We start from the raw sequence: 22,870 nt of genomic DNA on the forward strand, positions 1-22,870 counted from the left end.
CTTCCATGTGAAAATCTGACTTGGAAAAAGACATGATGTAAGTCTGCAGCAAAGACAGGAAGAGATTCCTTCCATCCACATATCTAGCCACCCAGACCTGTGCTTTTAATTGTCCATCCCCTACAAACATAGTTCTGCCTTATTTAGCTCTACTGAACCATGGTTTCTGATCTTGTCATATTGTAGCTAATGGAAAGTTCACAGAAGAGACACACAGAGAGATGAGTACAGAATGAGCAGTAGAGTCTAAATTACTTAGCGGAGGGCGAAGAGCAGTGGATAAGTTGTTGTAGAGAGTGGAAATGCAGTTGGGATCACCTGGCGGGGCTGTGAAACAAGTTGCCAATTCTTCATGGGGCCAGGAGCTACGGAAGGTGATCTGGCAATATGGAATTTCTTACACAGAGAAAACTTGATATATTGTGTACACTACTCAGGGCAGCAACAGAAGAAACTCGCACCATGTAAATAGTATTAAAAAGGAATTCAAACTTTTTGAGGAATACCACTTCCAAAGAAGCGGGCAGAACTAGCTGAACGTGTTTGGGCTTCATAAATCCAGAGTCCCTTCCTAGGTGGTTTATTGTAAGAGACAGAGTATCAGATCAACAGGAGCATGTTTAGTATGACACAATTACAGAACCTCAGAGAGCGAGATTGCACAATGCACACAGCAAGTGAGCTTTACGTGATGAGCAAAGAGGGAAGTGAACAATCACAGCTTCAAGCTTCCCCAAAAGAGCTTGGAAAATGATTAGTAATTATGACATGGACCAAATACAAACAGATGCTGCTGCCAAAGACAAAAACACCGGCAACAAGATTCAGATTCTGACAAGTCTGGACTTCAAGCATTTGCATTTAATGTGAACCAAAATGTGACTCCCAGTTTACCCAGAAACAGATTCAGGTTGTCTGATATTCCACCCACAACAGACTACTCTGAAAACTTATTTTACTGAAGCATGAATCATTACAAACCAAATTCTCCAAAATATTTATGGACTTAAAAGGGAAACGTACAATTGTAACTGAAGTGTTTGCAAATTATAAAACAGCTCAACACTGTGTATTCATAGACATATCCAGGGTTCCTTAATCATCACCTGAGATGTGATTCACCACTAATAGCATACAGAAGAGCCAACTATACCTCAGAGTGGGGAGGGAGGGCAGAACTTCTCCCAGTGCTTCATCCCTTAGAAGGGCTACCAGGGAAGCGCAACTTTAATCTATTGTCTGGAATTCACAGCAAGCCTGATGCCGCATTCCCCACCCCCACCCTGAGCCTTCGCCTCCCAGTTTTGGGACCGTTCTGACTGATGGCCTTGGAGCAATCCAATTCACCTCCAGAAAGAGGTTCCATCACCAATTTCTCTGTACATATTTTGCAACTTCATTTGAGCACAAAAGCCCAGTTTTAGTGTCGGTGCACTTTAACTGGGACCAGTAACTGACCCAGAGACACATTCCACTGCAAATGTGGAGTCATTCTAGTGAGACGTTCTCCACACTGTTCTCTTCTGGCACCAATTTAGCCATTGTTGTTGCTTACCGAGGTACAAATATCCATAGTGTAGATATCTTGAAATCAATGCAATGGGTCTGGACTTACACCAGACTTATCAGTTCATAGATTTTTTTCAGCCCAAAAAGGATTGTCTGATCTAATCTAACATCCTGTCTACCAGAGGCAATTAAATTTCACCCAGTTACTGAGCCTAATAACTTGTGTTTGACTAAAGACTATCTTCCAGAGAGGCATCCAGTCTTGCTCTGAAGACATTCAGAGATATAGAATCCACCACTTCTCTTGGTATTTTGTTCCAATGGTTTAAAACCTGTGCCTAATATGAATTTGTTTAGCTTTAACTTCCAGATATTGTTTTTTGTTATACCTCTCTCACCTAGATTAGAGCCCTTTAACCATTACTACCCAAGTATTTTCTCCCCATGAAGGTACTTCTAACCTGTGATCAAGTCCCATCTTGATCTTCTTTTTGTTAAACTAAACAGAGCTTTTAAGTTCCTCACTGTATGGCATTTTTTGCTGCCCTTGACTCATTTTTGTGGTTCTTTTCCCCAGCCACCACAAGGGAGCAAGAGAGATTTAGGTTAAATATCAGGGAAAATGTTCTATCAGGGTAGTTACGCTCTGGAACAGACTTCCAAGGGAGGCTGTAGAATCCCCATCATTGCAGGTTAAGAACAGGTTAGACTAAAACCTGTCAGCCATAATCTAGGTTTATTTGGCCCTACCTCAGAGCAGGGGGCTGGACTTGACGACTTCTTGAAGTCCCTTCCAACCCTGCTTTTCTCTGATTCTGTTTTCAACTTCCTTTTTAGAAAATGAACACCAGAACTAGCTAACGTATTCTGACTTCCCTACTTCAGGTCTCCATCTCCTCAGGGAGGCTCTAACAGGCAGCAGCCTCTCTCAGCACTGTAGCAGGGTGAAGCCCCTTAGGGACTTGGAGGCCCGAGGTTAGCCAATCCTGATTATTAAACAGGCACACCTGGGTTGGATCAGGTAAATCCCCATAAAAGGCAGCAGGTGGCTTCAGTGAAAGGAGAAGCTCAGGAGATTTCAGGAAGAAAGGCTGCTGCAGCAGAGATGACCCTGAGGCTCCAGCCAGATAGGGCTTGGGTGTGGTCTGCCAAAGCAGGAAAGCCAGAAAGGAGGATGAATTGGAGACTGCTGGAATTTGAAGGGGTGCAGCTTTCCAAACAGTCCAGATCACGCAGTGTAACCTAGAATACAATTTGGTCCCATTGTGTTTTAATGGAAGTAATATGAATGGCTTTCAAATTCTATGAGGGTTAGTTTCTCTGATTCATTCTCTACAATGGTATGCAGGTGATTTCTATCTAAAAATGTAAATGGAAGCATAGGATTATTTACACTGGGATGGAACTACATTTTTGGCAATATAGAACTGATGGGAAGATTTCTCTGAAATGACCTTACCTTTTATTTTGACTGTGTAAAAAGCAACAGCATCTCCATTCCTCCAGAATATTTTGGCAGACTCCTTGGCAGAATGACATACAAAGAATGTATCATTAGCTGAACTCCTTTCTAACATTCCAAAAATAATGGAGTTGAGAACAAAGAGGACAATCCTTTCCCCAGATGTTTGGACCTTAGAGAAAAAATAAACAGACAAAAGAAAAATGAAGATACTTCAGGGATTTTGCCTTCAAAAGAAAGGTTTGGTTTTTTTGTTTTGTTTTGTTTTTTAAGAGGGTGGTGAATGTGTCCCACTAATTTGGGGTAAAAATGCCTCGTAAACCAGTTCAAATCATAGAAAGGTAGGGCTCGAAGGGACATCAAGAAGTCATCAAATCCAGCCCCCTGTTGAGGCAAGATCAAGTAAATCAGTCCAACCAGTTCTTAAAAACCTCCAATGATGAGGATTCCACAACCTCGCTTGGAAACGTATTCCATAGTTTAGCTACCCTTATAGTAGAGTTTCCCTAATAGCTAACCTAACACTCCCTTGCTTAAGATGAAATCCATTACTTCTTGTTCCACCTTCAGTGGCCATGGAGAATAACTGATCACCATCCCCCTTCACAACAGCCCTTAATGTATCTGAAGACTGTTATTAGGTTCCCCCCCTCAGTCTTCCTTTCCCGAGACTAAAGATGATATAAGAGAAATAATAATTGCCCTTAGATATCACCCTCCATTTATAAAGCTTGCCAATGCACCTGCGGAGTACACTTTCACAGATGGGGAAACTGAGGCACAGGGAGGTGACGTGATTTGCCCATGGTCACAGTGAACCAGTGGCTTAGCTGGATATACAACTGGAGTGTCCTGGACTATCCACACTCAAAAGTGTACTAAAAGGAGAATACCTATGCTACCCTGTCTCTATTGAACGAAATGTGTGGGTATTGCATGTCACAGTAAACCACATATACCTGAGACAAAATTACCCAAAACATGTTAAAAGGGATCAAGGAGCCAAAATACATTTTTCATGCTCCACTGCTACAGAAGCAGTTTAAGAAACAGCTGCGTAGATCCAGTGCTGCTGTCCAAAAGCCTACCTGCAGATTGGGGGATAGGTTTACTCCCCAAACCTCCCCCCTTAGTTCCCTCTGCAAAACCTGTTAAATCAGGCTGTCTATGGGGAGGGATGAATTAAACCCTGCATGACTGAAAACGTCACAGAATCAGGGAAAGAATGCACAGGAAAGGAGCCAGGAAGCACATCTGGGAGATGGAGGGTGGGTGGGAAACGTGAATAAAGAAAGACAAACCTGCTCAGAAATCCTACATACACTAAGCAACTGATTTCTTCGCAGTTGTGACTAGATTAAATTAAAAGTCAGTAATATCTCTCCATCTATTCTCCCAAAACAAGACTGTTGCATCAGACCAAGGGTATTTATTTGCAGAGAGAATAAAATAAAACATCCACCATTAAATAAGAACAGCTCAATAAATTAAATGCAATCTAAAAAACATATATGGCAGAAACCTTTACGAATGGCCAGATAAGACACTGCCAAAGGATGGGAAGACTGATCTTCACAACAGATGGTCAATCAAGCAGCACTACTGTGTAGGGTTATTGTTAATGCAATAATTCAGTTTATCTGATTGCTTCTTTACCTGCTAAAGGGGGCAACCTCGAAAATAATGGACACAGAGAGAGAATGACCAACAGATGAATCATGAATAGGACATGGAAAAATTAATATTTATTCAGGAAGCGGGGGTGGCACTGTGCAGTAGGGAGACCAGAACCACGCCAGAAGAGTATACAGTATAAAGCACAAAAGACAAATCCAAACACACAGAGCAATATATGGGCACCACAGCTGGAACGCTTCACAATAAAGGCAATTGTCTGTACCTGTATAAGCCCTTCTCTAGAGGAATCAGCAGTCTTCACTATATCTTCAATGGGCCACCAGGACTGGTTAAGGTAAATTGCCAAAACTAAAAGAAGAAACAGGGACACATTAACTCATAATAGCTGCTGCAAAGACAACTGTCAAGCAAATTCACTAATAAGAGTAAAAGGAAGATCAACATTTGGAAAGCTGGTTGCCCCAAGTTAGCTACCTACATAAAAGTGTCCTGATTTTTCGGCAGGAAACCGAACATGGGTTTCAAGTCTAGGCTAGCGCCCGAACCACTAGATCATTGTTAAGGCTGTGAGTTTGTCATGGAAATAACGGAAGTCAGGGATTCTGCGAGCTTCCATGACCTCTGTGACTTCTGCAGCAGCCGGCACGCCTGGCTCAAGGCAGTACGCCAGTCACACTGGCCATTGCTGGGGCAGTCTCTGGCACCCTCTGCCCTCCCCCCACCCTCAGCAGCAAAGTTTGGGTGTGGGAGGGGGCAGAGGACTGGGGTACCGGGTGGGGTGAGGCAGACTCTGGGTGGTGCTTACCTGGGGGACCCCCCACAAATGGCAACATCCCCCTTGCTCAGCTGCTAGGCAGAGGCATGGCCAGGCAGCTCTGCACGCTCTGTCTGCCCAGGAGACCGCCCCTACAGCTCCCATTGGCTGGGAACCACAGCCAATGGGAGCTGCAGGGACAGTGCCTGCAAGCAGCGGCAGCATGCAGAGCTGCCTGGCCACACCTCCGCCAAGGATGGAACTGAGCAAGGGGGCATGTCGCCACTTCCGGGGAGCCCCCAAGATAAGCGCTGCCCAGAGCCTGCCTCACCCCATCCAGTGCCCCAATCCTCTGCCCCCTCCCCCTCCCCAAACTGAGTTGTCTGCTGCTGCTGGGGGCGGGGGGGGGGAAGGTGCACAGCCAGGTAAGGAGAGTGCTGGCCCTGCCAACCCTGCCCCCCCAGTGGGGGTCCCAGGCCATGCACCACCACCCATGCCCCCCCAGGACCTGGGATGCCCTCCTCCAGCACCTGCGGGGCCCTCAGGCAGCCCTCTCCCCAAGTTTTAGTCACAGGTTAGTGCATAGGTTAGTTCCTCTTTTCTCTTTCAAGCTTTACTAGCTCCCAGTGGGCTTTGAGTCCAGGGTTATTGCTTAGTTAACCTATATTTTGAATAAATTATTAAGGTACATGCCAAAATGTGTTACACTTCGGGCCTTGAGTTTAACAAGAAAAGACCAACTGCAGGTGCCTGTGTATACCACCAGATCCAATTAATTAAATATTATGCACTTACTGGCATAGGGGTTTCATACACTTTCTATGGATGGATTCAATCTGTTCCCTCAGTCCCTTCACCCCACTTTCCAGTGCAAGCGGGACTGCTCCATTACATATCCATGAAACATGCAGCTACCAAAGAAAGCAGAGTCAGACAAAGGGATATAATGGGCCAAACATTGACTCCATTGGCAGCTGCATGAGGTTAACCCTAAAAGGGATCTGGCATGAAACCTACACTCCCACCATTACCCAACACACACACACTAAACACAGAGTGTGATGATCAGAAAAGTTTGAAAAAACATTGCTGAAAATAGGGAGGTGTATAAACACATTGCGAGGAACTACTTGACTTTTATGGAACATTTACTGTGCTATTCAATAATTTAAGGAATTGGGGGGGTGGATACACTAGTTGACATAGCAACTGTCACATCATATTACTTGGGCTACTTCATCTACAGAGATGCCTTCCTTAGAGAAAAACATTTCCCCAAATTCCATGTGAATGTATGTACTTTCTTCTAAAATTATCATTTTTAAAGTAAACATCCAGTTCACAGTTTAACCTATGGATGTTTCCACATACTCTCATTCTCATCTTGTAAACAATTGTGTGTTTTGAACACAAGTAAGTTTCAGAAGATTGAGTCCTCCTTGATCTCATCCTTTCCATGTTTTATCGCTCTCCCCAAAACTGACATTTGATGAGTAGAGGACAAAAGGGATGATCAGCCATTCCACTACTGGATATACAGTTCATGGAAAATGGAGAGTATGTGAAATATCAGACCAACTGGCATTTTTTCCTTTTGTTGCTGTTCTAGATATTCGGCAGGATTGTGCTTAACAAGTCGAACTGAATGAGGCCTAAAAATATCTGTGATTGTGATTATGCAATCTCTTCTATCGATTGGCAAAGAGAAGAATTTTTCCCCACACACAGGACTGCATTTAATTTTCATTCCTACTGTACAGTGGCCAAATGTTGCTACATTCATATACTAGTCTTTCCATTTTATTTCTTTGAATCAGATGCCCAATCAGCACCCAAATACAGAGAAAAGCGAGAAAATTCAAGCAACATCCAGCATGGGGTTTCTTTTTCTCCACTCTTCCCCTGAATCTGACCTTAAACATACATTTTGAGACCCCAGGGAAGCATGGGATCCAATCTAATTTGAAGCCAACGCTGCATTTTTTTTTAAAGGAGGTATACAGTATTTGCACTGTTTCTTACAATATCCAAGCTAGACATTCCACAGTTCTTGCAGCTACTAATCTATTTATTCCTGGAAATATTTTGGTGTTTTATGGTGTGCACAGGACTTCAAGATACCTGCCATTCATTTTGCCTCCGTTCTTAGTAAGCTGAGTCTAACAGTACTTCCTTACCTCACAGGGGTGCTCTCAGAGTAAATATATTAAAGATAAGGAGGTGCTGAGATACTAGTAATGGGAACCAAATAAGTACCAGCAAATAGATTCCCTGCAACCACATTCTGTTTTCCCACTACATTTAATTTTTTTCCCAGTGATTTGTTGTGACTATCCTATGATAAATGTTCTGTGGCGTCTAGCAGTTACTAGAAATCATGCTCACTGAAAAATATTTCAAGCAGGGACAGCACATTCAGTATTTAGAATGTTAATTTAGCGCTGTAAAGATATTAATCACCCCATACTATGTTCTAGTAGACCTTGCAACACAATTTACATTCTCATATAAATGCTCATGGTAACACACAGCCCATTATAAACAAACATACATCTCCAACCCAAATAAAGACAGAGTGACTTCTGTGAAAGAGCAATCAAAATATTTCTCTCCACTGCATACCATCTACTTCAGATCTTGTTTAGACATAAAGACTGGAATCTATATCCCTGCACCATATCACATATCATTACCATACTGTAATAATCTTAAAGAATAAGGGGAACTTCAGAATGATGTCAAATGTATGGCATTTAGCAAAGCTGACGGTGAAGTAACTATTTAGACTGAATGTTACAAAAAAGGTATGGCTCATTCAAATCAAACCACTCATATGGTGAATATAAAATACAATAATGAAATAAGCACTAAACTTTGCATTTATGAAAACACCAATTTACATAAAACGGACAGACTTAAAACATGTGGAGTTACGGGGGGCATTTTATACCCGGAGAAATCAAAAGCTGACAAAAATAATCTGCTACCTAGAAAAGCATTTGAAAAATAACAGTTAAAATGCTTCTGTATACAAGAAAGGCTCTACAGGGTGACTTCACAGAGCTTATGAATATGTATTATTGTGGATTCTTTATAAAGAAAAAAATAAAGTTTGGTATAAATAGGAAACATTTTTAAAATACACGGAGTTTTGCCATGTGTTATCAGTACATAAACCACCGAGAGAGAACATCAAGTCAAGTCCTATTAAATGCACAATTAAAGGTTACTACTAGAAAACAGATTATGTACCCTTACTTAAATGAGCAATCTTGTTGATCCCAGTGGAACTACAGGATCAGACCCAAGGTTTGCAAGAATTTTTTAGAATCATCTTCCACACATGAGATTTAAAGTCCTCCTGCTGCTTACTACACAGAGAAGTCCCTATTCTGCTAAGTTTAAGCATCTCTTGTAGATAACTATTAGGAAGTTTAGTCTCCAGAATTCATGTGTTTGACATGGTGATAGACCTTGTTTCTTTGTGTACACAGATCTCATTAATTCATAGTGTTTCTATTACTACTTGACTAAGTTGCTAAATATTCATGCTGTATGCACTCTATTTCTTCCACCTGTATATAGTCAGTGATTCTTCATGATCCCTTTTTGGATCTCATTAAACATTATTATACCTATGCATCCCCCTTCTTGAACAAACCAATCTGCCTCATCACTGTTCTCAGTTACTCCCATTTGAAGTCAAACTGATAGAGATGCACAATGGCAATTACACTTAGAATTAGGCCTGCAGTAGGTAGAGTTCTTTTTTCACCTAAATGGTATCAGTGCTGATATTCCATTCATGCGAATGTTAATACTGATGTGTAAACCACTGTCAGGAAAGGCTCTGTAGCTTTAAAGGAACCATAAAGTTCTTTGGCTGTGTCTATGTGCCAGGAAGTTTCTCTCTTTCTGCTGACTGAATTCCAGCTAGTGAGTAAATTATCAGTCCAGCATGAGAGAGCACATGGAATGGGAGGTTGTTCTGAAGTACAATATAAAACCAGCCACAGGTGAGTTTAATCTATTTTTTGTTCATGTGAGAAGAGTTCCAGCTTCCAGTTGTTTAGCTGTGATGGGGTCTGAGTCATCCAACTGAACCAGTATGTGATAACAGAGCACAGTATAAAGTTCACATTTTAACATAGCATAGGACAGTTATCTGACACATTAAGGACTGGACCCTGAACACTAGCTTGCCTTGTCTTTGTTTGTAATATTTCTTATAACAATAACATTGGCTGCAAATCTTTTCTACTGAAAATGTATAGTTTATACCTTCAGAAATAAAATACTCAAGAGACACTTTGAATTGCAGTGGTGTTTTTAGCTTATTGCTGTATTGTGGGAGAAAGGGACTAAGAGATAGAGTCAAAAGCACAGATTGTAGAGTGGCGTGAGTTCATAGATTCATAGACTCTAGGACTGGAAGCGACCTAGAGAGGTCATCGAGTCCAGTCCCCTGCCCTCATGGCAGGACCAAATACTGTCTAGACCATCCCACAACCACGAGCCAACCTTCATCCAGAATAAGACATTACTATCTCAACACCTACATACACTCAAACTAACCATACTCAGAGCTGAGAGATTCGCACACAACCTACTCTAGGCATCTTACCTTCAGTGTTATAACCACCCCCTGAACCACCAAGTTCAAGGCATTTTTCCTAATGTCACAACCCTAATTCCTCGCTCAGCGCTCTTAAGCACCACTTTGCACTTTGCTCTGGTCATCACGACTAAGGGTGAACAAGTTATCATCCCATCCATACCTGATGCACCCACCCCGTTTTAGATATCACCTGAAAACCTGCTATCATGTCCCTCTCACGTCTTCTCTTCTCCAAGATCTAAATAAACCCAATTCTTTCAGCTTTCTATCACTCCAGGTCATAGTCCAAGACTCTTATCATTCTTGGGAGTTGGCTCCTCTACTTGCACTCTCCAATTTCTCCAACATCTTTCTTCGAAATGTGGTCCAACACAACGGTGTACAATATCCGTTAGACGGTAACCAGCGCAGAGTAGACGGAAGAATCGACTTCTCGCTGTCTTGTTACACACACCTATTCAATCGCTCAACCAGAATCACCTTTAGCTTTTTTTGCAAACAGTATCACACTGTTTGACTCATATCTACTAGCTGTGCTCCCACTATGACCCCTCGATTCTTTCTGCCATACCTCCTTCTAGAAGTGTCTTCCCCCCATTACGTAAGATGTGACAACTGCATTGTTCTTCTAAGCTGGAGCACTTGCTTTTTTTATGCAACTTCATACACGTTACCTCAGCCATTCATCTCACCAATCTCCTGTCCACATCCACTTCTGAATCCTTTGACCCTGTCTTCCAAAGCACCCCGACACAACCCTCCAATTTGGGTATACGTCCTGCAAACTTAAATAAGCATACTTTCTACTGCACCACCCCACACACTCACGCTCCTGACTCCGAACCGATACTTGCACACAGCAGCCGGCCCCCCACAAACAGACCCCTGAGGAACCCACTGTATCACTCCCCCCCCCCCCCCACACCCCCACCACACCCCCCAACCCCCACCCCCCCAATCACCCCCCCACCCTCTGCCGCAGGAGAAATTGGGGAGCCATAAACTACTCTCTGAGCTAGCCAGTTAATCCGCCAGTTCATCGCACTACTATATTAGTACCTCTATCTAAATTGGCATTTTGCCCTAGTTTAATCGATAAGCAATCCTCTGCGAGACTCCATATCAACTGCTCTACTAAGTCTAGGTATACAGATCCCGCTTCTACCTTTCCACCAGGCTCGTTTATCCTAGTCAAAGAAAGCTATCAGATTGGTTTGACAACATTTTGTTCTTATAACAAATCTCATAGCTGGCTATTCCCTATCACCTAACCACCTTCCAAGTGTTTCAGATGATTTCCTTTAATTACTTGGCTCCATTATCTTCCCTGGCACAGAAGTTAAATAACTCGCGTCTGTAGTTTCCTGGGTGTTTTTATTTCCCTTTATAGATGGGCAATATATTTGCCCTTTTCCAGTCTTCTGAATCTCTCCCGTCTCCCATGACCTTTCCAAAGATAATAGCTAGAGGCTTCAGATCTCCTCTATTAACTCCTTGAGTATTCTAGCATGCATTTACATCGGGCCTGGTCCTTCGCAGGCATCTAACTTTTCTAAGTGATTTTTTTTAACTGTTTCTTTATATTTTTATTTTATCTTCTAAAACCTCACCCACTTCCCATACAGCAATTCACTATGTATAGGAACATTCCTTCAGACTTACTCAGTGAAAGCACCTGAAACAAAGTAAGTCATTAAAGTCATCTCTGCCATCTTCCAGTTTCTTGTTACTTTCTGACCGTTTCTATGGACTCCCTCCTCACTGAGAGCAGATGGCGGCTACCTCTGCTATCCTGGTCTTCCCTTATGCTTCTAATGTATTCGATAGACAAGTCTTCTTGTTTCCCTTTATTCCCATAGCTAGTTTGAGTCAATTTTGTGCCTTTGCCTTTCTAATTTCTTGCCCCTGCATTCCTGTGTTATTTGCCTATATTCATCCTTTGTAATCTGACCTAGTTTCCATTTTTTATATGACTCCTTTTTTATTTTGTAGGTCATGCAAGATACTCGTGTTAAGCAAGGTGGTCTTTGCCACATTTTCTATCTTTCCTACCCATCGGAATTTGCTTTTGGGCCTTATAGTGTCCCTTTGAAAACTGCCAACTCTCCTCAGTTTGTTTTTTCCCTCAGTCTTGTTTCCCCTGGGACTTACATCTTCCTATTAGCTCTCTGAGCCTTACAAAACCCGCCTTCCTGAAATCCATGGTCCCTCTATTTTGCTGTACTTCCCTTCTACCCCTTCCTTAGAATTGCAAACTCTACAAGTTTCATGATCACTTTCAACCCAAGCTTCCTTCCTTTCAAATTCTCAACGAGTTCCTCCCTATTTGTTAAAATCAAGTCTAGAACAGCTTCCCCCTAGTAGCTTTTTCAACCTTCTGAAATAAAAAGTTGTCTGCAATGCAGTCCAGGAACTTATTGGATAATCTGTTTGGAGTGAGCAAAAGACACCTTGGTTTAATATTTTCTGACTTCCTGATACATATACCCTTATACATATATATTAAAGAAGGGTTAAATAAAAGTTTGCCTCCATAGATAGGACTTGAACTCTTGTGGATCTTAGACAGTTGGGACAAACTTATTCAATGGGCGGACTATTTAATACATTGGCCTGGTGTTCATGACAGTTTCTTTCTAGTAGCTTCTCCCAAGACTATATAACCTCCTGTTTTCCAGCAGCTCAAAGAGCTCTCTTTTAGTTCAAGCAGTAGAAGCCTGTGCTTTTGGGCTAAATTACTTGGATTCAATCTCTGCTGAAGACTATGGCATCATAGCTTGCTATTTATTTTCAGTGTTGTAAGTTCCAGACAGGGTTATGGTCACACAGTCTATTGACTCATGGAGTTACACAGAAAGAAACCAGGATGTGTGTAGGAACACACATACTGTGTAAAGCAGTAATCCTTGATGGGTGGACAAAAAAACTAAGATGTAATCATAACTCAAATCTCTAGGACCTGGTGATAACCCAGCCAATGACTTGTGGACTAGAAATGCCAGTAAGCACACACCCATTTCTAGGAATAATAACTGCAATGATGTGTCCATTTAAGGTCACCATATGGCTGTAACAAGAAAAACTCCAGCATTACTAGTAATAAGTAGTACATAAACTGGCACAGAGTTTAAAGCAGACTGCTGGAGATCTGCCAATAAAATTAGTTTAATTCAGTTCCTGACTGCATGTCTGGATTTACCTCTCACAAGGCAGTCCAGAAATATGGGCCAATTAAACCTAGAACGGAGGAGGTGGCTACCACAAAGGGAAAAATACAAAATACAGGAATGTTAGTAAGCTACAATCTATCATAACATATCAGAATTTTTTGCACTTCTATATGTCTTATCTTTCAAGAATCTCAAAGCTCAAACCAAACATTAATTAAGTTTCACAATATCCCTGTGAAATAGAAATGTATGATTATCCCCACTGTACAAATGCAGAGGGAGAGGGAGAGGAAGAGAGATTTACCCAAGGCTAGTCTTCTAGTTAGCAGCTGAACGGGGTACAGAAACCAGAGACCTGACTGCCAATCTCCCATTCCAGCCGTTAGGTTGCCTGCACAGATTACCTTTTAAAACATTTTCTTTACATATTAGCTAAATCTACTTCACGTTCAAAACATGGCATGGAGTTAAAGTACTGTTGTTCTAGAAATTTGCTTACATCCACTGGGCATCATTTAAGTAAGACAAAAAGTATAATCATTCAATTTTCAAGATATATTGACACAAATCTCACCTCTTTCTTTAGCCTGTGGATCTTTTAACACCAAAATTTTATATTTTGGGTCTTCTCGGTACACAGGAAGAAAACACACACAGGAATCTTCAAGTTTAACCTAAAAACAGGCATTTAGGTGTTTTAAGCTGTTGAGCTGGCAAAAAGGCATTTGAATTATAAGCAGCACACGCAGTAGGTCTTACTACACGTAAGCAAGGTGAACTATTCAAAGTAAAAACTTGCATCTGGAACCAGCGTTCACCAATTCATCAATGTCAGAACACTAGGGACAAGTATATTTGTTTTGCCTCTGAGCTACTTAGGAAATGTAACTCTGAATACTGCATGTGACCTTCCTGAGAAATCTTAGTATCTTCTGTTGATTCGATCTCTTTCTTTGCACGCTGGAAATATATCATCATCAGACATCACAGTGGCCCCCGTGAACACCGCCTTCAACAAAAGTCAGGTGCTGTTTTTATGTCAAATCCTACTGTTTTGGTTTTGATTTATGAGTTAATTTACCACTCATGAAAGTGAGAGACAAACAGCACAAGCATGAATCTGGCATAGCTGGACCAGCTTTCCCTGCACAGAACTCTGCCAATGCACTTCCACCCTGACCTGCAATAATCCTCTTGAGCAAGGCCGCCAACTATGACATGCTGTACAGTGGTCTGAGTAAATGGAACGACAACAGTCTAATATGCATTAAAGAACCATTGGTCCCATCTCCTGAGGCAGGTTTTAACCTAGGTCTACAGAAGCAAAAGGCTCAGGGACTAGTCAGACTAACCAGGGACTAGTCAATCACAGCAATCTTCATTCCTAAATTCTTAGGTGTATATTATCCCAGAGTAGGGGTAATAGAGGTTGTTAGCTCAGATATCTACGGTCTTCTTGGAGGGAGGTAAGCTCAGTTTATTTTTGATTTATAAAATATCAGAATTCATTGAAGCTTTTATTACAGTTAATAGGACAGAAAGAAACAGCTAGACAATTCTTGTTACTTATGCTCTTTGTTAACTGTATTATTCTGCATGTGCAGATCAGACAAGAACAAAATTAAATACAAGATTTAAGTCTGAAGTAATATTTAAGGTCTCACTACAAGCCATAAAATCAAGATACTTCAGACTTGAAGCCAAAACTCCATTCTTTAGCTCTAGGTATTGTAAAAGACTCAGCATTGCTTAGTGTTCTAAGCCCCCCACTCCCTAACTCAGGGGTGGCCAACCTGTGGCTCCAGAGCCACATGCGGCTCTTCAGAAGTTCACATGTGGCTCCTTGTATAGGCACCAACTCCGGGGCTGGAGCTACAGATGCCAACTTTCCAATGTGCCAGGGGGTGCTCACTGCTAAACCCCTGGCTCTGCCACAGGCCTTGCCCCCACTCCACCCCTTCCCGCCCCCTCCCCTGAGCCTGACATGCCCTCTCTCCTCCCTCTCCCCCCACAGAGCCTCCTGCACCCCACGAAACAGCTGATCGGGAGGTGCGAGGAGGAAGAGGGAGGTGCTGATCGGCGGGGCTAGTGGGTGGTGGGAGCAGGCCGTCCTTAGTCATAGGCAGAAACAGGCAGCCGCCTGGGGCACCACTAGGTCTGGGGACACCGCTCTGCTGGGGACTGGACAGATGCGAAGCAGATGGAGCATGTAGAGCACGGTCTGCTGGGTCTAGAGAGAACCAAATGCAGCACAATCTTGAGGGAGGGTTGGCTGCTGGGGTCTCTGGGAGGGGGTGGGGAAGGAATCACCTGTAGGGTGACCAGATGTCCCAATTTTATAGGGACAGTCCTGATTTTTGGGTCTTTTTCTATACAGGCTCCTATTCCCCCCCACCCCCATCCCGATTTTTAACCATTTGCTGTCTGGTCACCCTAAGTGGGGGAACTGCTGTATCTATAATAAGACAAAGCCCCAAGATATTGGGACTGCGCCTATAAAATCAGGAATCTAGACTCTGGCACCCTAGCTGGGAAGCGCGTCTCTCCCCAGGGCTTTCAACAATCCATCTCATCCGGGGGGGGGAAGCTTGCCACCCAGGCAGGATGACTCTGTGGCTCCATGGCTGCCCCCATTCCTGAGATCAGATGCTGTGTAACTTACTATGGTCCGTTGGGCTGGGTGGTGGTGGCCATTGGCATGTGCTCGGACTGAGGTTTGCTGCTGCGTTTGCCACTTCTGCACACCAAGAGGTGGATTTGATGGTCCTGCAGTTGTCCACTATCTCCTCCTCTACTGCAGCTGTTGGACGCAGCAGGCTGGGGGGCGAGCCAAGCATGAAATGCAGTGCGTGTTACCACTTTAATGGTTATTTAACAAATTTTGGTTAGCCAAAAATGTTTACAAACCAATCCTGATTCATTTCAAATATTTTAAAAAAATCAATATTCTTAGCCAAAAACAGAAATAAGTTTGTTGACAGTATTTGTGACTTGTGTATGGGCAAGGAGTGTGGCCATGTTCATCAAGAACAAAAAATGATTGACTGACTTTCACTAGCCTGTTACTGCTAAGGACCTCACAAACTGAATATGCTCACTTCCTTTTAGTGTATAGAGCAGGATAGCAAAGGAGGCCAACCGTGCCAAAGGTAGCACGCGAGCTGATTTTGATGGCAGGCGCAGGGGCTGAGCCGCTCAGCCACCGGCTGCTCTGAGGTTCGCGCTGGCTGCCTCATTGCCACCCGGGGTCCGGCCACTGCCCCACTCAGCACCCGCTGCGGGCCTGGGACCCCAAGAACCCAGGCTGGCAGAGGTCTGAGCAAGCCTGGTGCTGAGACCCGCCTGAGCCCATCAAGACGCTGTCGGCCTGGGGTTTCCATTCACTCAGCTGGTAGTGGGCTGAAGCGGACTAAATTCAATAAATAGGACAAACAAGAAGCAACTAACGACAGAATGCAAAACCTAGGGCAGTGATTCCCATCATTTTTTGTCTGCGTAGGTCGCCAATGAAGGCCGTGCAGTGGACGGGCCATCCGCCGAATGCCGCCGGAAATTTGGGTGGCATGTTCAGAGGTGATGCACCTGCTGGATGACGCTGCATTCAGCAGCAAGCGTGTCTATCCAGAGGCGGTCGCTCTGCAAATGCTACCCAAATTCGGATGGATTTCGATGGCTTGGCTCGCCACCGGCCAGACGCAGTACCACTGAGAGCCCCTGTCGGCGCCAGGCACTTCATCAAGGTCTACCGTCGTTGGCTGGACCCTGACCGTGTGGGGAGAGAGCCTCCTGAATGCACGGTGACGAGTTTGAGTTTAAATGGCTTGAACTGTAATGAACAATGAGTACACTGTCATCATGTTGCCACATACAAAATCGATGAAGGCATTGTTACAGTTTGACTCAACCAGCAAACTTGTTGAATATTATCCTAATGTGTACATCCACTCGTTATTTACTTGACAATTCCTGACAGTACATCAGGACGACAGAGTTTCTCAAAAATAAAGCTCATTAAAAACTATCTCCGCCTACAATGAGTCAGAAACTGATTTGGTCTGCTATTCTTGCAGATTCACAAGACATCACTTGTGTCTTGTATACAATGACATTATTACTGAATTTGCAGCCCAAAAAGCCAGAAAGATGCTTTTAATTAAAAAAATCTTGTTTCAATATCTTTCCAGAAATTTCAATAAAATGTGACAAATTTAAAAAATTATATTATTTGCATCATTCTGTCAAATCGAATTTCTTTCTATAGTGCTACTTCTTTAGTGCTAGTCCATCAGCATTACAGTGTGCTTAATTAAGTTAACTGGTTTTAACAACATGCATGTGGCAAGTTTTCCAATACTGTAAGCTTATGTTTGTGTTGCTAAGAGCAAGACAGGCACAGGGGCACCAGTTTAATAATCCCGCCTAGGGCACCATAAATCCTAAGGACGGCCCTGGGTGGGAGGCTCGGGGTGGCGGGGGAGGGTGCTGATGGGGGGCTGCTGACGTATTACTGTGGCTCTTTGGAAATGTACGTTGGTAAATTCTGGCTCCTTCTCAGGCTCAGGTTGGCCACCCCTGCCCTAACTGAACACCAGATGGGCTGGTAACACTGCATCCCTGCATGACGGGTTAAGCTAAGGACAGAGTAACAGCCCTTTGTATTTAACCTTACAGATGGTTATGATCTTGGTCCACTAGAGGGCATTAAAAGAATACTGTAAGATGAGTCACCCTTACTTCTCAGACAATATGAAAGTTACTCCACCCACATGAACTGACTTTTTCTAGAAATTACTACAAAATATTTTCCAAAACTGTTTAGAAGCCACCATATTCCACACAAAACGTAATTTCAGCTAAGTGGCATTGCTTCAGCACTGTGTAATGACATAAACACAGCTGCTCCAACAGAAACTTTCATTGTGTAGAAAGGGGCCCACATAGTGAAAGGTTTCATACAATGATTGAAGTTAGAAATTAAAAAGACCTATCTAGTCATATCCTGCCCATCTCCCAGCCAATGCAGGATTGGTCCCTGCAGCTCTATCACTGAAGAATTTTTATTCAATCTGTCAGCTATTTCTGATCAAAGCTTGCATGCAAGAGCACACAGAAAATTTCATTGTTTATTGCTGACCCACAACAGAAAGAACAAATCTCTACAACAGTAAGGAAATTCACTACATCATTTAAACTAGCCTGAACTGCAAGAGCTGCAGATTTTAGATCTAGTCCGAGACACCCTCCAAATTCAATTTTGGATCAATCTCAATATGAAGGTAGGGTCCAGACACAAAATTCAGATTTGGACTTCAAATTTTGGTGGTTTTCAGATCTAGTCTTTTGGTTTATGTTTACCTCTAGTCTATGAGGGTACAATATTTACAATCTAATTGATTGAATCTGAAACTTTAAGTGATTTTTATCCTTGCCACACTAGCAATATTCAAACAGATTCTGGCCACTAGCACTTGAAATTGCCTTTCATCATTATCTAAACACAGTTTCTATTTGGGAAATGTAATTATATTACCTTCTCTCCACCAGGAATGGAAAAAAACTCAGGAGATGATGAAGCTCGCTGGAAAAGTTTCTCATAGTAGGCCTCAGCTGCTTCTTGGATAACCTCAGGATTATCTGCTAAAATATCTACTGGATAAAGGTGTCCTATGGATAAAATAGTACACAAGGTCATTTCTTTTGTAATGAAAGTAGCTACATACATTGTAAAACCCTGAACCTGCAAAAGGATCTGAGTGGGTGGACCCTTATGCACCCCGAAAGACTTTTGAAGAATCACAGCCTAAAATGGAAGAGAGTAAAATTACATCTATCTTCTTCATGTTATTTAAGCTATTTTTGCAGAACAGAACCATGGCAGTATCAGTCCACATTCGCTGCTTTTCAGTTCAACACGGACTTTGTTAAATGTGTGTAGATAATTCAGCCTCCTGCTCAACTTAAAGTGGGAGAGCACAAATCAAAGTGGTTTTCTTAAAAATGCAGCCCCTGATTGTTAATGCTTATCTAAAAATAAAACAGGGGGAAATACCTCCTCAGTGCTTTTGCCATTTTTGGAAGGCCTTTTACAAGTCAATCTGTCTGCTGCGTACAATTACAGCACCACTCTCTCTTTCTGTACAGTCATTTCTACTGGTCATAGTCATGATGATGAATATAATCCACAGAAAAAGTACTCACAGTGGCATTCCCATAATTATTATCTTTTTATGCAATTATAGGCCTTACTGCTGCAAGATATTACTTAAAGATATAAGCTAGTAGTATGCAATATATATAGTCGCTGAATATGGGTACAAGTTCAGGAGTGGAACTACCATCAGCCACCTCCTCTACATGGATGACATCAAGCTGTATGCTAAGAATGAACGAGACATTGACTCGCTAATCCACCTGACGTGGATCTACAGTGAGGATATCGGATGTCATTCGATGGAGGTTGGCCGATGGTAGTGAAGAGAGGAAGGTAGTCAAGACTGATGGGGGGACTACCCAGCGGGCCACATAGCAGACCTACAGGACCAGCGGACAATGTACCTTGGGGTCCCACAGTCACATGGAAACCACGATGAGGCGGCAAGGAAGACGAGCAACATCCAAGTATCCCAAAAGGATAAGCAGGCCTGAAGAGCCAGTCTCCAGTGGGAGAACACGATCCACGCCACAACAGATACGGCCCGGCCGTCATCAGATACCTGCCGGTATAGTGAGCTGGCCAAAGAGGACATGGTAACTCGATGTTGAAGACCCAGACAGCTTCTCACATGCACGGAGGTTCCCACCCCAAGTCCAACACCCAGAGACCTGGTATACCAGCTGGAAAGAAGGCGGTGCGGGCTTGAGTGAGGCGTCAAAGCCACTGTCCATGGATGAACCCAGAACTTTCGGGAGGGAGTACATCAATAAGATGGCCGCCCAAAGATAGTGCAGAGAATGCCTAGGCCAGCAGCAGACATGGAGGAAGACCAAGCAGAAAGAAGTGCCATGGCAAGACAAGACCTGCAGATGGGATGTCCATCGACAGATAGCTGAGGTGGTGGCTGACATTGGATCCTACCAGTGGACTGAACGAAGCTGACTATAAAGACAGCACTGAGGGCATGATCATGGTCGCGCACAGGAACAGGGCACTGGCACCAGATCCATTGAAGCAGGGGTCTACCACCACTAGAGAGGACCCAATGGTGACAGGACTGTGCACGAGACGCCTCAGAAACATCCAACATATAGTGGCGGATGTAGATGCAGCAGGAACAGGCATACACTGAACGGCACAACCAGTGGGCTGGCACATGTGTACAGGAACAATCCAGCACGTAATGGGCAAGACCTCCCAAGACCAAATGGGAGATTCCACAGAGAGTGTTGTGAAGAATGCAGGCTAAGTTCTGTGGGACTTCCAGACCAGACGGAACAGACAGTACTGGCCAATCAACCAGACATCATGGTAATAAGACAAGGAGCAGTAGACAGCGTTGGTGATCATATAGCAGTGCCAAGTGCCCAGCAACATCAGGAAGAAGGAATATGGAGAAGCTGGAGAAGTACCAGGCCTTAAGGGACTAGAGAGGATGTGTGGAAAGGCGTAAGGCCAAGTGGTCCCATGTGTAGAGCACTCGGGGCTGTGACTCCTAAGCTGGGTGAGTGGCTCCAACAGATCCCAGGAACAACATCAGAGCTCTCTGTCCAGAAGAGTGCAGTGCTAGGAACAGCTAAGATACTGTGCAGAACCCTCAAACTCCCAGGCCTCTGGTAGAGGACCCGAGGTTGAGGAAGACACATACCACCCATAGGGCTGAGAGGGGAATTTTTTTTATATACATATATATATGAATAAGAATATTAATTTTCACACCATCTTAGATGCCAATTATTACAAGGGATATGAAATTCCACACATCAAGGTGTTAACCCGCTGCCTGCAGAGGATCAGGAAACAATTGCTCCTCTTTATAATACAGTATAATTAACTAGATCCATTGAGCCACTCTTGGAGACTGAATATCTTGTGACATGGATCAGCAGTCTTATGAAGTCTTCAACTCGAGAGGGCAATATTCCCAATTTAAGGGGCTCAACATTGACTAACTTCATCTGTAACTGCTGTAAACCCAAAATGAATACCAAAACCAGCTCCACCATGAAGCTATGTTTAGGGAAAGTGGATCTTAGCCTTGAATCCCCACTCTTTCACAATGATATGCTCCCACATGGCAGTTCCCATTTAGGAGGATAAAGTGAAATAACAATGACATAGTTAGTAAGGCAGCATACAGTAAGGAATGAGTGGAAGGATTTTTTAGTAGTTAGGGTACTAGCCTGAGATTTGGGAAACCTCGGTTCAATTTCCTGCTCTGGCAAAGACTTCCTGTGTGACTTTGGACAAGGCACTCAGGTCTTGTCTACCACCCTGGGGCAAACAGGGTTTTTTTTTCATGAAAATGCCTTGCGACCAATTCCTATTTCAAACTAACTGGTCATTTGTTGTAAATTGGATAACCCACTTTGAAAGTGGGTTAGTTCACTTCAGGATGAGCTAGTACAGAAAAAAGTGTGTGTGGACGCATCTGTCTTTCACCATAACTTCTGCCTCTGGCAGTCCTCCCACTGCTATCCCACACTACATTGCTTTGTACCTGGATCTACCTGTCTCTCTGTGTGCCCGCTACTACTCTGGGGTCATGTTTATACACTGACGCACAGCTAGGAACAACCCGTTTGCAATTGCACATGCCTGGATTCTTGTACCCTTCTCAGCATTAAAGCAGCCATGTCTCATGCATTCACATGGACCCATGGATTCCTTGAGATCTGGAGAGAGATGTTGGTCCAGTACTGCCTGAAGAGCAGCCACCAGAGTGCCAGGCTCCACAACATATAGCAAAGCAAATGATGGGAGGGATCACTTCCAAGATAAGTTTCAATGCTGCAACAAAGAAAAGGAGCTTTAGCAGAGTTCTTAATAAAAAAATTAAAAAAAACAAACCTGTGTGGATGCACTGATTCAGAGGGAAGTAGATTGTGTCCACCCACCTGGCTTTAATTATTTTGGATAAATTAATCCACAAAAGCGTACATGCAAAACCACAGTCCGCAAAAGAATCCCATTGTAGACAAGCATAAGAACAACTATACTAGGTCAGACCAAATATCCATTTAGCCCAGTATCCTGTCTTCCAACAGTTCATTCCTGAGGGAATGAACAGAACAGGCAATGACCAAGTGATCCATTCTCTGCCACCCACTCCCAGCTTCTGGCAAGCAGAGGCTAGGGACACCATCCCTGCCCATCTTGGCTAACAGCCATTGATGGACCTATCCTCCATGAATTTATCTTGTTCTTTTTTTAACCCTGTTATAGTCTTGGCCTTTACAACATCCTCTGACAAGAAGCTCCACAGGTTGACTGTACGTTGTGTGGCCTCAGGTCCTCCTCTGCAAACATGAGGATAAATATATTACCAATTGTTAGACAATCAAATACTACCCTAACAGAGACTATTCAAGTATGATAGACGGAAATAATGCTTTCCCTATGAAAATAAGAACACAGGATCTGATGCCCCAGATCAAACCATTAATCCATCAAGTACAGTATCTGGGCTCTGGCAGTGGTCATTACCCAATTCCTTAAAAAGAATGTAAGAAACCAAAACCCCTAATTCATCGATGTTCATTGCTATACAAGGGGCTTTAAAAAC

General features: G+C 43.2%; 1 protein-coding gene across 2 annotated transcripts in view; it reads right to left on the bottom strand.

Moving 5' to 3' along the window:
* FAM169B (Protein) overlaps nt 1–22,870 on the bottom strand; it is a 52,739-nt gene that overhangs the window by 15,801 nt on the left and 14,068 nt on the right. For both annotated transcript variants that reach the window (XM_075069068.1, XM_032783029.2), the window contains exons 2-5: nt 18,682–18,815; nt 13,726–13,825; nt 4,872–4,957; nt 2,969–3,143 (exon numbers count right to left, since the gene is read on the bottom strand). In XM_075069068.1, the coding sequence (XP_074925169.1) occupies nt 2,969–3,143; nt 4,872–4,957; nt 13,726–13,825; nt 18,682–18,815 (495 nt within the window). The remainder of the gene's footprint in view (nt 1–2,968; nt 3,144–4,871; nt 4,958–13,725; nt 13,826–18,681; nt 18,816–22,870) is intronic.

Source organism: Chelonoidis abingdonii, chromosome 9 (genome assembly GCF_003597395.2).
Source record: "Chelonoidis abingdonii isolate Lonesome George chromosome 9, CheloAbing_2.0, whole genome shotgun sequence".
In the NCBI taxonomy this organism is placed as follows: Eukaryota; Metazoa; Chordata; order Testudines; family Testudinidae; genus Chelonoidis; species Chelonoidis abingdonii.